Source organism: Macrotis lagotis, chromosome 8, assembly GCF_037893015.1.
Source record: "Macrotis lagotis isolate mMagLag1 chromosome 8, bilby.v1.9.chrom.fasta, whole genome shotgun sequence".
Lineage (NCBI taxonomy): Eukaryota > Metazoa > Chordata > Mammalia > Peramelemorphia > Peramelidae > Macrotis > Macrotis lagotis.
Window position 1 is genome coordinate 35,979,270 of NC_133665.1, and position 19,772 is coordinate 35,999,041.

At 37.4% G+C, this 19,772-nt stretch overlaps 1 protein-coding gene across 10 annotated transcripts in view; it reads right to left on the bottom strand.

Annotated features, from left to right (window-relative positions):
* Nucleotides 1–5,680: 5,680 nt before the first annotated feature.
* The window catches only part of LOC141495403 (transducin-like enhancer protein 4), a 165,105-nt gene continuing 151,013 nt past the window's right edge, over nt 5,681–19,772 (bottom strand). For 4 of the 10 annotated variants that reach the window (XM_074196690.1, XM_074196692.1, XM_074196695.1 and 1 more), the window contains 6 exons: nt 16,147–16,396; nt 14,599–14,846; nt 12,378–12,525; nt 11,733–11,883; nt 11,310–11,386; nt 5,681–10,748 (listed from right to left, as the gene is read on the bottom strand). In XM_074196690.1, coding sequence (XP_074052791.1) covers nt 10,641–10,748; nt 11,310–11,386; nt 11,733–11,883; nt 12,378–12,525; nt 14,599–14,846; nt 16,147–16,396 — 982 coding nt within the window. In that variant the 3' untranslated portion in view covers nt 5,681–10,640. The remainder of the gene's footprint in view (nt 10,749–11,309; nt 11,387–11,732; nt 11,884–12,377; nt 12,526–14,598; nt 14,847–16,146; nt 16,397–19,772) is intronic. The other 6 variants (XM_074196686.1, XM_074196693.1, XM_074196691.1 and 3 more) reach the window with 4 other exon arrangements.

The window sequence follows — 19,772 nt, forward strand, 5'->3', positions numbered from 1 at the left end:
GGGAGGGGGTAATTGTAAAATTCAAAACCTTACAAAAAATGAAAGGTAAATATTACTATTGTATATAATTAGAAAGCAAATAAAATGTTAAAAAAAAAGTCTTTGGGAAAGGGATGGATGCATGAGCAACAAGATGGCAGACTAGATAGTTTTCCCATCTGTAAAACTTCTCAAGCCTCTCTAAACCAGAAATTATACATTAAAAATAAAGCAACTTCAACCATGTCCATACCATAGCCTAGAGCATCCAGAATCTAAAAGGGCAAAAAACCCCAAAACATTCAAAACCCAGGAAGTGATGCATATTGACTTTGCGCACACATAGCATCCCTCTTCCACTTCCCTGCTACCTGCAGCAATGTCATACTGGATGACACAAACATCAGAACCCATCCTTTTACTCCATCCCCCCCCCTTTCTAAAACTAGGCAGATTTTCTAGTATTCCTCCAGGCAGTGGAAATTTGCTGGGCTTTTGATAGCCAGCTACCTGGTAATGATCCTTCAAGACGAAAAGTCTGCTGGGGATTGGAACCCAAAAGCACCAACATTGCAAAATAGTGAGTATCAGAGATGATGCCAGCAGGCTTAGAACTACTGCAATGGGTCAGAGAACTAAAGAAAGAGGGAGTGGGTCAGGTCACATGCAGAAGACACTGTTAAGAATGAAACTTGGCAGCAATCAAATCTAAGGAGATGGGCACAACATACCACTGAGACCAGTTCTGACTATCCAAAAGTCAGCTGGGGCAGAAATTAAAATTTTAAATTACTTTTAAATCACTTAGGGATAAGTGTGAAATGTGAATTTCCCAGTGTATAAGGAGACTGAAATGCTTTGTGATCCAACTACTAAGAAAAAATGTAGTCATGGTGGAGAGAGTTATTAAAAAGTGTATGGGAGTACATGGAGCGGGGGAGTGGGGAGGACTGGAAGTAGCAAAGATTTCAGGAAGTAATCTCAAAGACTTTTGAACAATAAAAAGCTAAATCAACAGGAAAAACAATAACAGAAGACAATTTGACCTCTAGATGTAGTAAATAAGTTCGGCTATCCATGAATATTGCAAAATGAAAAAATAGAACGTCCCATGGAATTTGAAGAGAACATAGAACCACAAAATGCCATCCCTAAGTGGTTTAAAAGAGAAATGAGAATTATGAGAGCAGGATTTATGACCTGCATAGCAGAAATAATGAGCAAACCTGAAAAACTTGAATTCGTAATGGAAAGTCTCACCAAAGAAACAAAAGAGAGAACAATAGATTAGGAATTCAAACCCATGTAAGAGGAGAAATTAAAAACCCAACTTTTTAATATGCTTATACAAGCAAACTATATGGATGTAGATAGGAAGCACAGACAATTTAAGAATCATAGGTCTCCCAAAAGGTGCGGTGGATAGAGCATCAGCCCTGGAGTCAGGAGGACTTGAGTTCAAATCCAGTCTCAGTATTTCCCCATGTATAAGATGATGCTTGTTGTCGTTGCGCTATTGGGGGGGGGGGCATTTGTTACCAGTGTATTAGGTTATGTTTTGCCACATTCTGGACAGAAAAGATTTTCGTACAGTGCTGAATTCAAGTTCAAAGTGATCCAATTTGCAAAACTGAATGGAAATCATTCTGTAGAACATCAGTTTGGTCCTCCTCCAACTGAGAAAACAATCTGAGACTGGCTGCAGGAAAAAGCAACCCTTCTGAAAATGCCTGGGCAGAAGAAGATCTTGAGAAGCAATGCAGCCAAGTGAGCTGAGTTATAGGGAATGGAGATGGATGGAGGAGCAAAGGGCAGCTGGAATTCCTGTGTCCACAAAGATGGCTCAGCAGGAGGCCAGAAGAATTGCTAATGAAAAAGAAGTGACTGACTTCAAAGGAGAACACAACTGGAGCTTCAGGTTCATGATACAGAATGGATTAAGCTTGCATCCACGCACCAGACTTGCCCAAGGAGTGCTTGTGGTCAACCACAGACCAGAGCACAGGCAGAACAGTCAGAGCCTCTCCTGAGACAAGTGATTTGTCCTCAAACACAGATGAGGACAAGCTAATGGATGGGCATTTTGACAAGTGATAAGCATATGAATTTTATGATGAATAAAACGAGTTCAACAACTTTATGTAATTCTTTTTTTTTTCAAATTTTGGGCCCCCAAATTAAGGTACATCTTATACATGGGAAAATACGATAAAAAAAAATTACTTAACTGTGTGACCTTGGGCAAGTCACTTAACCCTATTGCCTTATAAAACAAAATAAAAAAAACATGACAGTAAAAAATATCTTGCACCTTAGTAAAAGAAATAACAAATTTTTGAACATAGAAAATGAAAATCTCAATTGAGAGAATCCACAAATCACTTCCAGAAAAAAAAAACACAACTACAAACTCCAAGATACAAATTTAACCATTCAATTCAAAAACAAGGAAATTGCAATTGCAGGAATGGGGGGGAAAAAAACCATGAAATGACAAGGAAAGGACATTAGGATACCACAAAATCAGCATAAAAAGGTGGGGATGGAATAATGTATTTCAAAGAGAACTGAAGCTCAGAATACAGTCCAGGAGATCTTTCATGTAAATCTGATCTTAACCATATAGGAAAAAAGATGGACAACAATAAAGAAGAGTTTGAAACATTTTTAGAAAGAAAACCAGATATAGAGAATTAACTCAAATTTAAAGCCATTCCAGCTGATAAATGATCAAAGACATAAATAGGCAGTTTTGAGATGAAGAAATTAAAGCTATCTATAGCCATGTGAAAGAATACTCTAAAGTCATTATTGATTAGAGAAATCCAAACTACAACTCTGAGGGGTATGCCTCACACCTATCAGATTGGTTAATATGACAGAAAAGAAAAATGACAAATGTTTTGAGAGGATGTAAGAAAACTCCAGGGACACTAATGCACTTTTGGTGGAGTTATGAACTGATCCAAATATTCTATAGAGTAATTTGGAACCATGTCTAAAGGGTTTTAAAACTATGCATAACAGAACAGAAATACTAATCCTAGATCTGTATCCCAAAGAGATAATAAAACATGGAAAAGCTTGTGTGTGTGTATGTGGTGACAAAAAAATGGAAATTAAGGAGGTCTCATCATTTAGGGAATGACTGAACAAGTTGTGGTATATGAATGTAACAGAATAGTATTGTTCTATATGAAATCATGAGCAGGCAGATTTCAGAAAAACTTGGAAAGTCTTATGTGAACTGATGCTGAGTGAAGTGAGAAGAACCATTTTAACAGCAATACTGTGTGATGATCAACTATGATCGGCTTACCTCTTCTCAGCAATATAATGATCAAAGAGAACTCCAAAATGGAAAATGCCATCCACATCCAGAGAAAGAACTATAGAAAGACTGGATGCAGATCAAAGCATACTATTTTTCACTTTTTAAAATTTGTTTTTTCCTTTTTTCTGATTTTTCTTGTCACATGGCTAATATAGAAATGTTTTATTTGCCTGTACAGGTATAGCCAACAACAGATTACTTGTATTGGGGAGGGGGAAGGGGAAAGAGGTAGAAAAATATGAGAAAAAGTCAAAAATCTTATAGAAATGAATATTGAAAACTATCTTTACATGTTATTGGAGGAAAAATACTATTAACTGATGTGATTATTTGATTTTCAAATATCCCCAAACAACAGCAACAGGATGACAACAGAAAGACAAATGTATACAAGGATACAGGGGGTTAAGGTAGAAATCTGGTCATTGTAAAGAGGAAAACTGAGGCATTATGGGGAGAACCTGGTGATAACCTGACTACAAGTGAATGCTTCATATGAAAGAGGGGGAGAGGAATGGGTGATCCACTGGGTGAAATCAAGGAGTAGCAATGAGGGCAAGATGACCCGCTGGGGTCTCAGGAGGAGGAGTGTCTACAGAGAAGTGGGTGAAGAAAGGCAGCAAAAGATTTTAGACCTAGAACATCCAAGGAAAGGAAGAAAAGAAGTGAAGACAAAGGGGGAATAGCACTTTCAGATTTCAAACTACATAATAAAGCACCATCCATCAAAATCTCTAGTGTTGGTCAAAGATTAGAGAAACAGGTTAATATGAAACTAAACAGACTATTAGGGAATTAAACAATAAAACTCAATAACGCAGTGTTCAATAAAGTTATGTAGGGAAAAACTCCCTAATAGATAAAAATTGCTGGAAAAAATCAGAAAATATGACAAAAATTAAACTTAGACAACATCATACCCACATACCACAATACATTCTAAACTTTTACAAGACCTTAAATATTAAGACCATACCATAAACAATTGAAAGTGAAACAGATCATTTACCTTAACTGCTATGAGTAAGAAATGTGTTCCTACCTAACCAAATAAAAGATAGAAGCTATGACAAAAGATAAAATAGGTAACTGATTACTTGAAAATAAAGAAGATTCTGCAGAACATTAATGTTATCTAGGGATAAAAAGGGAAGAAGTTAAATGGGGGGAAAATCTTTGTATCAAATTTCTCTAATATGAGAAATGCAGATCAAGACACACCAGCAAATTGTAAAAGAACAAAAAACAAAAATGGTAATATTCACAGTTGAAGGGGCTGTAAGAAGATAGGAACACTAATTCATTGGAGCTGTGAGGTGGCACAACCATCTTGAAAAACATTTTGAAATTATGCAAATAAATTAACTAAAATATTCATTTCCTTAGAACCAGAGACTCCATTATTAATCATATCCCAAGGAAGTCATTGATAAAAAAGTTATATATATATATATATATATATATATATATATGTGTGTGTGTGTGTGTGTGTGTATATATATATATATATATATATATCCCAAAATATTTATAGCAGCACTTTTTTGTGATAGTTAAGAACTAGAAACAAAGTAGATACTTATTGATTAGGGAATTGCTAAACAAATTATGGTACATCAGTGTAAAGGAATATACTTCACTGTAAGAAATAATGCATGTGATGAATAGAGAAAAGCATCGAAAAGATTTATGAGCTGATGCAGAATGGAGTAAGCAAAGTTAACAAAACAATTTAAATGAAAAAGAATTTCAAAGACTCAAAAGCAAATATAACAAAATTATCAGGTGGGACCTGAATGAAAATATGAGAAGATACTCCCAATCTAACCCTTCAGATCAGTATTTTGAGATTTTTTCAATGTATCAATCAGTTATCTTGGCTTTTTTTCTCTACCCTTTTGTCAAATGGGAGGAAGGAGAAGAGGGAGGAATACATGGCAATTTATGGTGACAAAAAGAAACAGAAAACATCAATTTGAATTTATTTTTTAAAACTGAAAGGAATTCTTAGCAATGCAATCTTCTTTAATCTGATAAGAGAGGTAGAGAACTGAAGTCTAGATATTTAAAAGCAAAAACCCTTGAAACCCAACCTGATGAAGCTTTGTCATGGTGAAGCCATTACTGGTCATTCACTTAAATAGATGCCTCTGCAAATAAATTACTCGGATATATCTGAATTTTATAGTTGAAGTAGAAGGCAAATTAGACTCTATATCTGATATAGCAATCCAATCTTCTACTTTTAGACCAGAGTAGAACAGTGTATAACATTGTTTTACTCTGCAGCAAAAATGATTTTTTTTCTATTCCATTGTTCATTGGTTACTATTTTGTCTCTAATAAAATTTATTAAAAAGAACAATTTAAAAAAAAAAGACAATTTCACTCAAGTAGTTTTGCAAAATTTCAGCCAGACCAGGTTACTGTGACACTTTTGACCACAAAAAAGCAGTCTCTTTGTCTTCAAAGTCTTGTACAACTGTACTACGAATTTAGCTATATCAAACCTTCTCTGGGTCTCTCCCACTGCATAAAATCTAGCTATGTGAGTTCTAGTAATGTGTTTTCAACTTGCGCTTTTCCTCAACCCCACTCCCAAGTGTACTCTCTCATCTTTACCTTTCAACTCCTTCCCTTCTTCATTTCTCCCTTTCAAAGCTAAAAACAGCTACTGACACTCATTGCTTCCATGTCCTTTCTGCCCTCCTTATGTCTTCCAATCTTGATAAAATGAAACTAGTCTATTCAAAGCACCAATGTCTCTTAATGGTCAAAGCAAAGGGACCTCATCCTTCTTTACCACTGATTCAACTTTGCTGATCATCTCTCCCCTTGGGATATTTCTGAGTTTTCATTATATTGTTTTCTCGGTACTTCTACCTGTTTCTCAGTCTCCTTTGCTGGATCACAATCAACCCTCATCCCCAAATGTTATTCAAAAGCACCTATCCTCATTTCTCTATGCTTACTCCCTCTTGGAGCAACTTAATTAAACTCCCATGGGTTCAATTATCATTCACTGGCAGAAGAGTCTTAGGTCTTAGTCTCCTTTGCTGGATGGAACCTCACAAATGACATGGTCATTTGTGAAACATAGGTGTTTTTCTTCTCTCTCTATACTACTTGATTTGCTGAACTCATCAGTTCTCATCAATCAACCATCTCTACACTAACTATTCTTGAATCACCTCATCCTGCCCAAATTTCTCTATGGATCTGCAATCTCATATCTACAACCCCCTTTCAGACTCAAATTGTATAACCACATTGGACATCTTAAGTTAAATAGTCAATGTCTTTCCTTCCTACACCTTTCCATTTCCAACTTTCCCTCTTGTATCATCCTCCAATCCCTCAGGCTCACAACCTAACCAAGGAGTCATGCTCAACTCCCATATCCAACCTGTTACCTGCTGATTTCGCCTTTGCACCATCTCTCAAATACACCTCCTCTGACACTACCACTGCAATTACTTGATGATGGGTCTGTCCACGTCCACCAAGTCTCTCCCCACTGCAGTCACTCAGTCATTAAAATCATTTTCCTAAACCACAGGTCCAATTACACCACTTTCTACTCAAAAATTCCTGTGGCCCTCTATGCCCTCAGGATCAAATACAAAAATGCTTTTAGGTATTAAAAATCCATCACAGCCTAGTACCCTCCTACCATTCCTGTCTTCTTACACTTCATTTCCTGATAGGTATTTTCTGTTCTAGCCTCCTGGCTCTTCCTTGAACGAAACACTCTATTTCTGACTGGAATGTTCCACTTCTCAACTCTACTTTCTAACTTTCCTAACAGGTCAACTAACATCCAATTGTTTTTGGAAAGCTTTCCAACCCCTTAATTTTAGTGCCTTCCCTCTTATTTCCTTTTTTTTTCCTTGTATATAAGCTTGTTTTGCACATGTTTACAGGTTGCCTCTCTTTCATTATAAGGTAAGCTCCTTGAGGGCAAATATCTTTTTTCTTAATTTCCAGCTTTTAGCACAGTGCCAGTAGGTACTTAGGTTTATTGATTATAGATGTGTGCATGTGTGTGTTTGGGTGTGGGGGCTCATTATCTCTTTCCTGCATATCATTTCTGTATCACCTGCTGCTCATCGTTTATTTTGAACATACTAGATGTCCCAAACTTAATTTTTACAACAAAACCCACTCTTTTCCCACTAATCTTACCTCTTCTAAACTTCCCTCTTCCTACAGGGACCCCCCCCCCCCTACAATGATCCAGGTTCACCAACTGAATCATCTTCAACTCCATAATTTTCCAAATCCAGTAACCTGCTGTCTGGATTCCAACTCCCTACACCCCAAATTTATATACCCCTTGCTCCATTCATAAATATCATTTCAGTTTAGATGCAACATTACCCCACTGCAACTTGAATTGCTGCAAAATAACTTCCCCAAATGGTCTCCCTGCCCCATTTCTCTCATCTCCAACATTACTAAAGTATTAATCTGACCAGGTCATCACTGCCCAGTGGTTCTTAACCAACTCCAAAATCAAATACAAACACCTTTGATTAATATGTATAACCTCATAATTTCTTTCAGCCTACCGTTAAGACTAAATTGCAAACACCTCCCCTTCATAAACTATCTGGCCCAAAGTGATGTGCCTTCAGTCCCTCATATACAACTTTCTATTCAGCTCTGACTCTGCCTAAATTGTTCTCCAAACCAGGAGTGTGCTTCATCTCCTGACATTTTAAAATTCCAAGTTCCCTTTGAAACTTAATTCAAACCCCAGCTCCTAACATGAGGTAATCTCTAATTCTCAGCCACCCCCCTCATTCATGCTACTTTTCAGTCTCTCAGCTCCTTTTGTAAATTCATCTAATACACCGTGTAAAGGGCCTCTCGAAACTCTTGCCACTAAGATATCCCATGTATTTTGGTTATGATTTTATGTTAACATTCCCCTTCACCCCAAAGAACTTAAGCTTAGGGAGGGATAGTTCAGGTTTATGTACACAGCACCTAGCTTAAGTATCTGACAGAGTAAGCATTTAACCCATGTTTGTCAACTGATGTTTCTGTTGAAACTTGATGCTGAATGAACAAGGGTTGGTGTTTCTAAAGAAGGCAGCCTCATGGTTATGTCTTTATTTTTCAAAAGATTAGAACATTATTGACAGGAAATTGTATCACATTACCAAGTTTCTATGAGTAATGATTAGGAAAATTTTTTAAACTGACATTTACATGGGTTTTAAATGTTTTCAATGTGTTTTACATATATTCTCACAACCAACTAGTGAAGTAGGTAACTGGGATTTACTTTTTTTTTTGATGGAACCTATGGTTTCATAAGCATAGGCAATTCCTAATGAGTGAAAAACCATCTAATGCATATCAGCATTAGGTGTTTGTGTAGTGAAGTTTTTAATAAATCTAAAGACACTCAGAAAATGTTTATTGGTGAGAGTGGTGGAAAACATTCTTCCACTCACTAATGATAATTAAGAAATTAAAAATTTGTACTACTTCTGTTTGATTGTAGCAAATCACTTAATGCCCACCATTAGGCTTGACTTTAGATACCAGCTGTGCCATTTCCAAAAGTAAAAATGTTAAATAGAACAAGTACTTTCCCTCACCCACCAACCCAATAAAGGAATTTAGAAAAATAAGCATCCTAGAAGTTATTTATGTTTAATGCTTAAAAGTCTGAATGCACAAACAATATTCTACGTTATAGAAGTACTGGTGGTCAATACAATGCATTAGAACTATGTACAATGCACAGTTTAGTATCAAAATCTTTCTACACTGTAGAGTATTACGAAACTGTCAATGACATCAAACACAATGCACTTAAGACACCATTTTTTTCTGCTACCACATTTGGAACTTCAATGAATAGTTCATTTCAATTTGCAGCATCAACCCATTTCTAGTATGAAATTAAGTAATCTTCTACCTATACGATAAAGTTTATCTACACGGTTCTTTTGATTTTGATCCATAGCAGCAAAGGCACTGTACATCAGCAGATCCACAGACTTAAAAGATTTATAAAGCATTCAAACAAATAATAATAATAATAATAATTAATAATAATAATAATAAAAAAGGAGTCACAGATCATGGTTTAACAGCAACAACAACAACAACAACATAAAAAGGTAACACAATGTCTCTGGTATGATGGCACAACACAGCCTTGTGTCTATTCCAGGGACATCCAACTAAGACATGGAAAGAACCGATGGCCAATAGAGCAAGTCCTCATCTCAAATGAAAGCCCATTCTTCCTGTTCTTCAGGAGGAAGGCTTCTTGAAAATTCTCCCTCCTCTGCTGTCCTTTCTTTGTCAAAGACTTGGTTTACACAATGGTAGGAATTTCTTTCCTACAGCTGTGCACCTGTGCAGTTCCAAAACAACACGCGAAATGTTTTCCATAATCTCTTGTAACCACAAAATTGCCCAAAGATGCACATCTCCCCTTTTCAAAGAAATGTGGCAAAAATATCCAGGAGGGATTAAGTTGTCTCTTTGAGGCCAATTTACTGTTCATCTTTCTATAATACAAAAAATAAAATAAAATAAAAAATAAAAAATAAAAGTTATATAGTGACCATTGCCTGGTCAATAAAACTAATATAGGAAAAGTTCTAAAAATAGCAACCAGTTCTGAAATGGTTCCTAAACCTTCAGTTATCTAAGAGGGTAGCATTCTTGGATTATATTTAACAGACACATCTAGAAGTTAAACTTTCCAAATTAACCAAAATGTATATGGCATTAGTTAGAAATTTCTCTTTTATTTAGTCAGATTTCCAAAATTTATAAAAAAAAAAAAAGAAGCAGCATACTGCTTCCTGTAGATATTAAACATTCAATGTCTTTGTATAGCTACCAGTCTATGCTTACAATTTCTAACTGGTCATTTTAAACAATCTTTTGCCCTCCCCTGCCAAAACAAAAAAAGGGGATATCAAAGTACAACGCACCTTCATTACCAAGGCGGGAGCAGACAGCTTTATTTAGTCAGTTCATTGTTAGAAAGCCTTCTTTAAACAAAATAAATATATTACAGATATAATACATAATTAAAGATTCAGTTCACTGTTAAGTATGCTTATTCCGAGTTCTTCCAAGTAGATATTTCAAGATTTGGTATCACAGGTTCTTAATGAGCATTCACAATTCAATAGCAAGGAGGAAGTGGGGAAAGGGGAGGGAATCAACTCCACAACTGTAAGGAACATTTTTTAAATCCTTGGCTTGGAAAGGAAAAAAAAAAGGGGGGGGGAGGAATTATACAGCAAAGTGCTACAAGGAGGAGTCCGGTTTGCATTTAGATTTGTCCTCAATAAATAACTTCATAGACTGTTGCCTTCTTGTCTCCAGAGCCAGTGACAATATACTTATCATCCACAGAGATGTCACAACTAAGCACCGATGAGGATTCTTTGGACTAAGAAAAAAACAAATAAAAAGAAACATAACTACCCAAGAAACATTAAAGTTATAAGCTTTTAAATAGTATTCCTTTAAAATAAACTAAAAAAATTATCATCTCCTAATATAAAGGTTTACCAAAAAACATAATGAAGAAATGTAAAGTTACTTCTTTTAAAATTCCAAAATTTGATCTGTCACTCTTGCTCACAAACACATATGTATATGTGGATTTATATTTGACTTCTACAACTTTTACTTCTAAGTTTTGCACAGAGGATAAAGAGGTTTAATCTTGCCTCCAACTCATACCTGACTTTGTGACCCTGAGGAAGTTGCTTAGCCTTGCTCTGTACTCAGGCAATGGTCTAAAGATCATAAATTGTAGAGAAGGTGGTGCTTATACTGGTAAAGAGAGTTTCTCCATTGCAGAGTTCTCTATACATTAGTGATTCACAGTCTAGTTCCTATCTCTATATTAATAATAACATTAATAATAATAACAATAATAAAATAATCAGATAACTTCATACACATCCCTAATGTACTTAAAAAAAAGTGAAGCATCATGAAATACCTGGAATATACTGGCCCCATAAGGGGTTCTCCATGCATTGAGCAGATTATCCTTTCCAGTGCTTACAAACCATTTTCCTACAATCAGATCATTTAAAACAGAGTTAAAGGATGCCTCAGAATCAGAATTCAAATTTACCCCCCCCAAAACCAAAAACCAGAAAAATTCACTCAAAGAGCAATAAAAATTATTCAAAGATAAGTCATCTAATTTACAACTAAACAAAAATTTCTTTCACCTCAGAGAAAACTTAGAAAGTTGGAAACAGAGATATGAATATAGTCACGTTCAAATTCAAACAAAAGAACCCATTTGTTACATCCAAAGGATAAGCTTAAAAGAAGTAAACAAATTAATAGCCCACCCCCAACTCTCCATATAGGCAGAATACAAATTGTAAACTATGGAAGGAAGTCTGCTTACCACAGTGAGCAAATTTAAGTGACAACACACAGCTCTCGTGAAGATGTAACTGGTACTTGTCTGGTTTGGTCACATGTAGCACCTCTACATTACTGTTTTCCATTCCAACTGCAAGCCATTCTCCAGTTGGACAATATCCCAGAGAGAAAATCTAATATTAAAATAGTATATAAAATAAAAACAGAAAAAAATAAGAATAAGATAACATAGAATAAGAAAATTATATGACTTACTTTGGCTACTTTAATTTTAGCCTAAAAAAGATAACCCAATTTCTTCCAGTCCTATCACTCCAATTATGAGAAAAATCAAGGTTAATTAAATATGAGCGGGGAAAAAAAATCCTCAAATGATCATGTATTTAAAATATAATCTTCACAATGTATTCTGTCTAGTCTACAGCTTTAATTTAATATTCTTCAAAACCAACTACTAACAATAACTGCCTAATGCTAACCAACTTTTAATAAGATCTGAATGAATAAACTTAAGTTTTAAAAAAAATTGAGGTCCTATTAATATGTAATTAATTCAGAACCCCAAATTAACAAACCATACAATGAATGGTAACTCTGGAACTTGTAAAATTTCACAGTTTATAGAAAAACCACAACTTCTAAAATGTCAAAGGTCTTCAGGCAGTACCTGTGATGTGAAGTCGTGTTGCTGTAACTGCCGCCCTTCTCGCAGGTCCCAGGACCTGACCGTGTTGTCCAAACCTCCTGTCCAGAGCTTGGTGCCATCATTTGAAATGTCAATACAGCTGGCTCCATCTGTGTGGCCTTGGAATTGCCTGAAAATGTCAAGAGGGTTAGGGGAGAAGAGGAAAGACAATGAGGCAGTTTTCAAATGAACTTAATGTGTTTCATTTCTGGGTAAGCCTTGTCAAGAACTAGCTTTACTTCCTTAGACACAGTTAAATGCCATTACTTAATAGTAAGTACATATTTTAAAAACATGTTGAGTTTGCTCCAAATTTCAATAAATGGCAAAGAATAAGTGTAGAATTTCCTATTTTACTTGGTTATTTTCCAAGACTTAGATGGCTTCTGAAATCAACAAAGAGAAAATTATCTTTAAATGGAACAAAAAACAAAAGAAAACTCACATCGTCATTCAGATGATCTGTACAAATATTTAAAACACAATAAACCCCATTCTCTCTCCCTACAATTTGGCACAAGTGGGTGTGTGAGGGGAATGCAAGGCTAATTTTCCCCCTCCAGAAATGGACAGTCTGCCAAGAAAAGATACTATGCTCTCTGTTGTCTAATTTTGTAAAGGCCACAAAAGTTAGTGGTCTAAGTGTTGGGCAGAGAAAGTCAGAGCTGAGCTACCCAGATCATGTCCAGTGAGCACTGGCAATCACCTCTGACAAGGGCCAGCACAAAGCACACTAGAGCCCACTCCAATATCCCCCTCAACCTTCTTCCAATAGCCAAGAGGACAGCAGTGGAACCAAGACAACAATGGCAGTTCAACTTAGCGACTCTATTGAAGGCAATGCATCAGGGGAAAGAAAGGTAAGCACTATGCACTTGGTAGTTATTTTTCTACAATAAATGACATCACATATAAACTGATTCCAAATAAGCTCCTTGAGGTTGCCTCCCTCAGATGAACTTTTGTCTGAGTCAGCAATAATTATTCCCCTTCTCTCCCTCCTTTCATTTCACCATCACTTTTTTTTTTTGCTTTTGCAAGGCAATGAGGTTGACTTGCCCAAGGTCACACAACTAGGTAATTATTAAGTGTCTGATGGCAAATTTGAACTCAGGGACTCCTGATTCCAGGGCCGGTTCTCTATTCACTGCGCCACCTAGCTGCCCCTCATTTCACCATCACTCTTACCCTCTACTCCATATTTAGTTGCTGGACTTATGCATAAACATTTTTTGGAGATCAGAACCATGGGCAAAAACATGGCAATTGAAAACAGGAAATGTGAGAGACAATGGTGCAGAGTTTGATTCTGTTACCATGCAGCCTTGGTCATGTCATTCAATTTGTTTGAGTCCTGCAGATTCCTCTTCTAGAAAAATTGGGAAGCTAGATTAAATGATCTCCAAGATCTCCTCTGCCTCTAAATTTATGGATCTATTTTTCACTTATTTTATAATTATAATTACAGGTGAATGATATTCCTTCCCCTCCCCAGCTGGCTCCACTAGATCATAAACTATTTCAAGATACAATCAAAACCAATCTGAATTATTGAAACACCACAGTACCCAGTATAATGCCATATATTCTGGGGGTTCTCACTAAACATGGTGGTATTGGTTTCTATCAGTTAACATAGGATCATGTCCTAAAATGTATCCAAGGCACAACCTGAACCTAGGTATTTCTGAGACCTGGTCCAGGGTTCTAAATGCTGTATTATCCAGAGAGATCACAAGCTATAGGAAACTTAAGAAAGTATTAGCATAAATGTGACTTCTCTTTTTGTCCCCTATTCAGTTTGAATGAAATGGAAAGGAGAGGGTCAGCAGTGCAGCAAGAACAGGTTCTGGAGTCAAGAGAAGCTGATTTTGAATCCAGCTTCAGACTAGCTTGTGTGACCTTGTGCAAGTCACTTAACTTCATTGCCCCACCTCCCCAAAAAAGCAAAAACAAAAAATACTATTAATGAAACGGAGAACTAAAATGCAGAGTTGATGAGGTGCGGCTAGGTAGTGCAGTGGGTAGAGCAATAGCCCTAGAGTCAGGAGAACCCAAGTTCAAATCCAAACCCAGACAGTAACAAGATGTTGGTATTCCTGGCACTGTTATCATATCCCTTATTGGTCTATTTGAAGAACTATGAGTCATGGAGGCTGAATGGGCTTGTTCCTTGCTGATGGATCAGGTCCCGATGACCTACCTGACCAAGGTCTGGTTGTGCAGATCCCACACTGCAATGTTCCCATCGCTGCAGCAGGAGAAGCAGACCTTGGAGTCAGGGCTGATCGCTAGGGCATAGCAAGCAGGAGCCGAAGATGTCAGCTCAGCTTTGATGCGTGGGGTCGGAGCTGCCAGGTCCCAAATGGATAATGTACTCGCTTCCCCTCCAACAATCAGGGTGCGGCCGTCAGGGAGCAATCTGCAGGAACGGATGTAGTTATCTCTGTTCTGTGGAGACAGAAACCATCAAGAGATTACTCATGAGGAAAGGAAAACAGCATTAACATGAGAGCAGAGATCCATAAAAGTATTGTATTCCCTCCTGGTTTTAATGAGCCATTTATACTTATGACAATGATAAAGTGGATTAATGCCAGAAAATTACATGACATTAGGGAAGTACTTAAACTTGATCTACAGAATTTAGTACTGAGAGATATTTAATCTTAATTAGCATCAAAAAGCCAAGATCTAGACTAAACCCCAAACAATTAAAAACCTTCCATATTCAACAACCTAGTTATTTGTGTTCACCAACATGTACACAAAATCATAAACACAGACACACACAGTGTCTCTGTCTCTGTCTCTGTCTCTGTCAAAACTCCAAAGAGTGAAAATATAAAACCATGCTCTATCATGTCCAGGTACGCTATCATGTCTGGGTCTAGAAAAAAACCCTTTCAATTTGAAAGGTAGCATGGGTTACAGACCTTTGGTGATTTTGATTTCCATAGAATCATTACCTGCCTAAATATGCTATATTGCTTTTCATTAAGTAGTGCTTGTAAGACTTATCTAGGACTGCTAAGACTCAGGGGGGGGAGCTTCACCTAGTAGGATTTTATGATTATTGAAAGGGGGTAAATGCTCTCAAAATAACTTGAGGGAAAGTTTCAACCAAAGAGCAAAGAGAGGAAAAATTAATGGGATTTCAATCAAGAGTTGAGTTAAAAGTTACTGTCAATGGCAAAACTAGAATATGGTGTTGCTGCTTCCTATCTGGCTACTCTACTCAGAGCAATCCCATTGGTTCTGTTTTTTGAAGTATTGCTTCTGTTTGTTTAACCTTCCTCTATCTAACCTGATCTAAAACTGAAAAGATGCGAGGGGTTTAGATTTCTGAGTATATGTTTATGTGTGCAAATAGTTGTAGGTGATTTTAAACACACACTCTCTCTCTCTCTCTCTCTCTCTCTCTCACACACACACACACACGGAACTATGAAATTGCATGGACCATAAAATAAAGGGGAATTTTTGACAAATAGGGTAGAAACAAAGTCAATGTTCAGTTTTTCCAGTTCTGGAAAAGAAAATATTAAGGAGCAATAATGATCCCAAAATCACTTTAAATGACCATCATATTGTTGCTTTACTCAAATTGCTTCTTTAATCTCATTTTTTAAAAACATTTTATTTTTTCACAATTATATGTAAAGACAAATTTTAACATTCATTGAAAATTTTTTTGCAAACTCATTTATTTTCAAAGGCATCAGAGCATCACTCATTGCTCACTGCTTACCAGGCAGTCCAGCTGAGAGACTGGACTTTTATTTCCTGGGTGGCTGATGTCCCAGACTTTGACACATCCCTTCCCACCTGTGTACACATGTCTCGTGGGATTGCTGATAGTGACTGCGCACACTACTTCTCCATGATTAAGGGTGTTGATCTGACGAGCATGTCGAGGGATTCCAGGTCCAATGAGGGCATCGGGGGGGAAAGGGACAGGCTGCATCTGACCATCTGCACTAACGTGAAAGGAGTATGCTCTAAAAGAAGAGAAGAGCAGAAATGAAAGGGAAAAAAAATTATTTAACTATCTGTTCCTTGTGCTGAAAAATAAGAAATCATCTATAAACCAAAGAGCTGCATGTGATTCAGAGCCCAAATACCTGAATTTTCTATTAATATCTCATCACAGCAATCATAACTGGCTAATTAAAGAGTAATGAGTACAAAAGGACCAGGAACTAAGGAGTTAAAATTCTCCAGAGCCCTCTGAGAAAATGGCAGATGAGTAAAAAAATGGAACTTTTTCTCCCTTGACCTGACACGACAACCACAAATCCCAGTAATACCAAATGGAATCTGAGCTCAAAGAAAAAATGCACTGTGTGACTGCCAGGAAAGTCCACCTGTGAATAACCTATCAATAGCTTCATCTCAAATTCATTTCCAGGGAAAACCCTCAGGTTGGGAAAGTGTTTGGCTCTAATATGTGACTTAACATGGAGCATCTCCTGCAATAGAATCTGCCTCTATTTTTAGGATGCTAAAGGCAGAGACAAGCATCAGCAAAGCAAAGGTAGTGAGGCAAGTGACGGTGACTAATTTCACATTCCTGGAGGGCAGAAGAAGGAAAATTCAAAGGGCAAGTAAGCAGGAGGGTGACGGGGGGGGGGGGGGGGGGGGGGGGGGGGGGGGGCGGGGGGCACGCCGCACACCTCAACGGTGGGTGCTCTGGTTATAAAGCTGTTAACCCTTGCTGGATGAAAGGCTCAGGAGTGAGAAGATCAGAGCAGAGGTCCTTCTATGACCAGCCAGCTGAGGAGGGAAAGGACATTCCCTGCCTCCCCCAGGGCCTCAATGTTCTAATATTCAGCCCTTCTTATACTTAACTTGCTTTAAGATACAATCACAAAAAACTCAGATAGCTTTTTCTAGTATTTGAGCTCATGTAAGGAATTGGCCTGATCAGTGAAGATTAAGAATTAGAGTGCTCTTTAACACTAATTGTGATTTATTTCATTCACAAGTTATAGACTCTTAACTGGTGTCCAAAGAGGCAGCTCTTGCTGCCACGGATCTCCTCTCTGTGGCTGTCGCGATGAGTGCTTGCCTTCTTTCTCCTACTGTGTCTTCTCCCAAAGATACCCTTCTTCTCTCTTCCTAATGGAGTATCTGAAGAGTTTTGAAGAGACCTGAAGAGTGAAGCTTAGAAACCTGGGCCAGAGTCAGTGGGAGAAGGAAATTTTCTCTACCCTCTCCATTCATCAATGTGTCTAATACCAAGTCCAGGAGGAGACATGATATCCACCAAGAAGCAGTTCAGAGGCTCTAGTATCTCAAGGAAGGGAACAACAGCACAGTCTCCAGAAGAACACAGACAGAAAGATTAAGACTCAAGGCAAGAAGTAGCCTCTAGCAGCAAAGAAAAGAGCCAAGTGTGAAATCAGAAAAGAACCAACCCTTTTAGATAAGACTCAATCTTTGAAAAGTAATAGATCCAGAAAAGTCAGCCAAAATGATCCTCCTGTGAGGGGCACAGTGTAGGAATTCGACTCACCTCATAATTTACTGAGAAAGTAAGAGATAATTTACTGAGCTCTCCCTTTCCCCCTTTTCAATATCTTAAGACCTTCAGATATCATCCCCTCATTCCCTTCTCCTTTATTCCAGGCTCAGATAAAGAAAAGATCCTTTTCTGAACAAAGGACGACAGCCTCCTAACATAAAATCTTTTATCCTCTTTTTTTTCTATCATACCCAGTAGATTGCCCCTCAGATTATTCCTTCTTCCTTTAGCTTTTCCTAAGAGGCTACAAAAAATGTTCAAATTTCCCTCAACCTCGAAAGAAAGAATGGGCTTACTAACCTCTAACGCTAACATTCAATATCTTCCTTTTCATAACAAAATTAAAAAAAAAGCTATGTATACTATCTACAATACTTTCCTCTCATTCACTTCTCAAACCACTACAGTCTGAGTCATTCAACTCAAACATCTTTCTCCAATGCTATCAATCAGCTCTTAACATGAAATCTAATGGATTTTTCAGTGCTCATTCTTCTTGGCACCTTTGCTTTACTTGTAAAACTGAACAGTATCCAGAGTACATTCCTAGATACTCTCACTCTCTTTTTCTCTGGGTTTTTGCATCACTTTTTTTTCTCTTGACTGTCCTCTTTCTTGTGTGATCTTTGCTCAGTCTCATTTTGCTGGATCATCATCAGTATAGAAACAGTAGCCAGATCTTGTAATTTCTACTTAACAAAAGTCCTTATCCTGAAGTCTGTAGATTCTAAAAATCAAGATAATTCATTCATAACCCCATTTATTTTATTTTATGCATTTAAAAACATCTGAAGAAGTCCCTTGGCTTCACCAAAGTGTCCAAGGAGTCTAGACAACATCTCTCACAGCCAATCACTTCTATCTGTACTCACAGGTATCAGCCCTTATCACCTTTCCTCTGCCCTACTATAATAGCCTCCTATGGTATCTTTTGTCTCTCTATTCTAAATTGTACTCGAAAGGGTTTTTCACATTGTGCCTGACCAGTTCACTGCTCTACTCAAATTTCAATGGTCTCCTATTGTCTCTAGGATCAAATAGAAACCTGCTGGTTTGGCCTTTACAGTCCTTTATCACTTAACCCCAAATTACCTCCAACCTTATTATACATCACCCCCTTTTCCCACACTCTGTGGTCTAGCCAAACCTGCCTTTTTGTTGTTCCTCACATCTTTGGTCTCTGGATTTTTCACTAGCTGCTGCTTCTGCTAGAAAGGCACTCACCTCTTCCCCCTCAAGTCTCTATGAATTCTTGCTTCAAAAGAAATACCCCCCCCCCACATATAAACTGGGAACATAAAATGTTTTCTGATGCCCACTCCACCCCAGCTACAGTTCCTCCATAAGTTTACTTCAGAATACTGAATTATAGGGGCGGCTAGGTGGCATAGTGGATAAAGCACCGGCCCTGGAATCAGGAGTACCTGGGTTCAAATCTGGTCTCAAGACACTTAATAATTTTCTAGCTGTGTGGCCTTGGGCAAGCCACTTAACCCCATTTGCCTTGCAAAAAAAAAAAAAAGAATATTGAATTATACATACACTTCATTACACTATGTGCTCTTGAGGATAAGGACTTTAATTTTTGTCTCTAATTCCAGAGTGTATAAGAGACAATAAATGCCTTTTGATCATATTATTTAGGTTAGATCATCTAATTCAATTTCATCAGTTACTAAGGGGGTTAAGTGATTCAGCCAAGAGCATAAAGCTAAGCAGAAGAAGAATTAAAATCCAGGTCTCTAGATTGTGAAATGTCCAGGGGCGGGGGCAGGGGGGGCGCACACAAATTAACTGAATTCATTGTTATTTGTTGTATAGCAGTTACATCTCACTGGAAAATGTTTCTC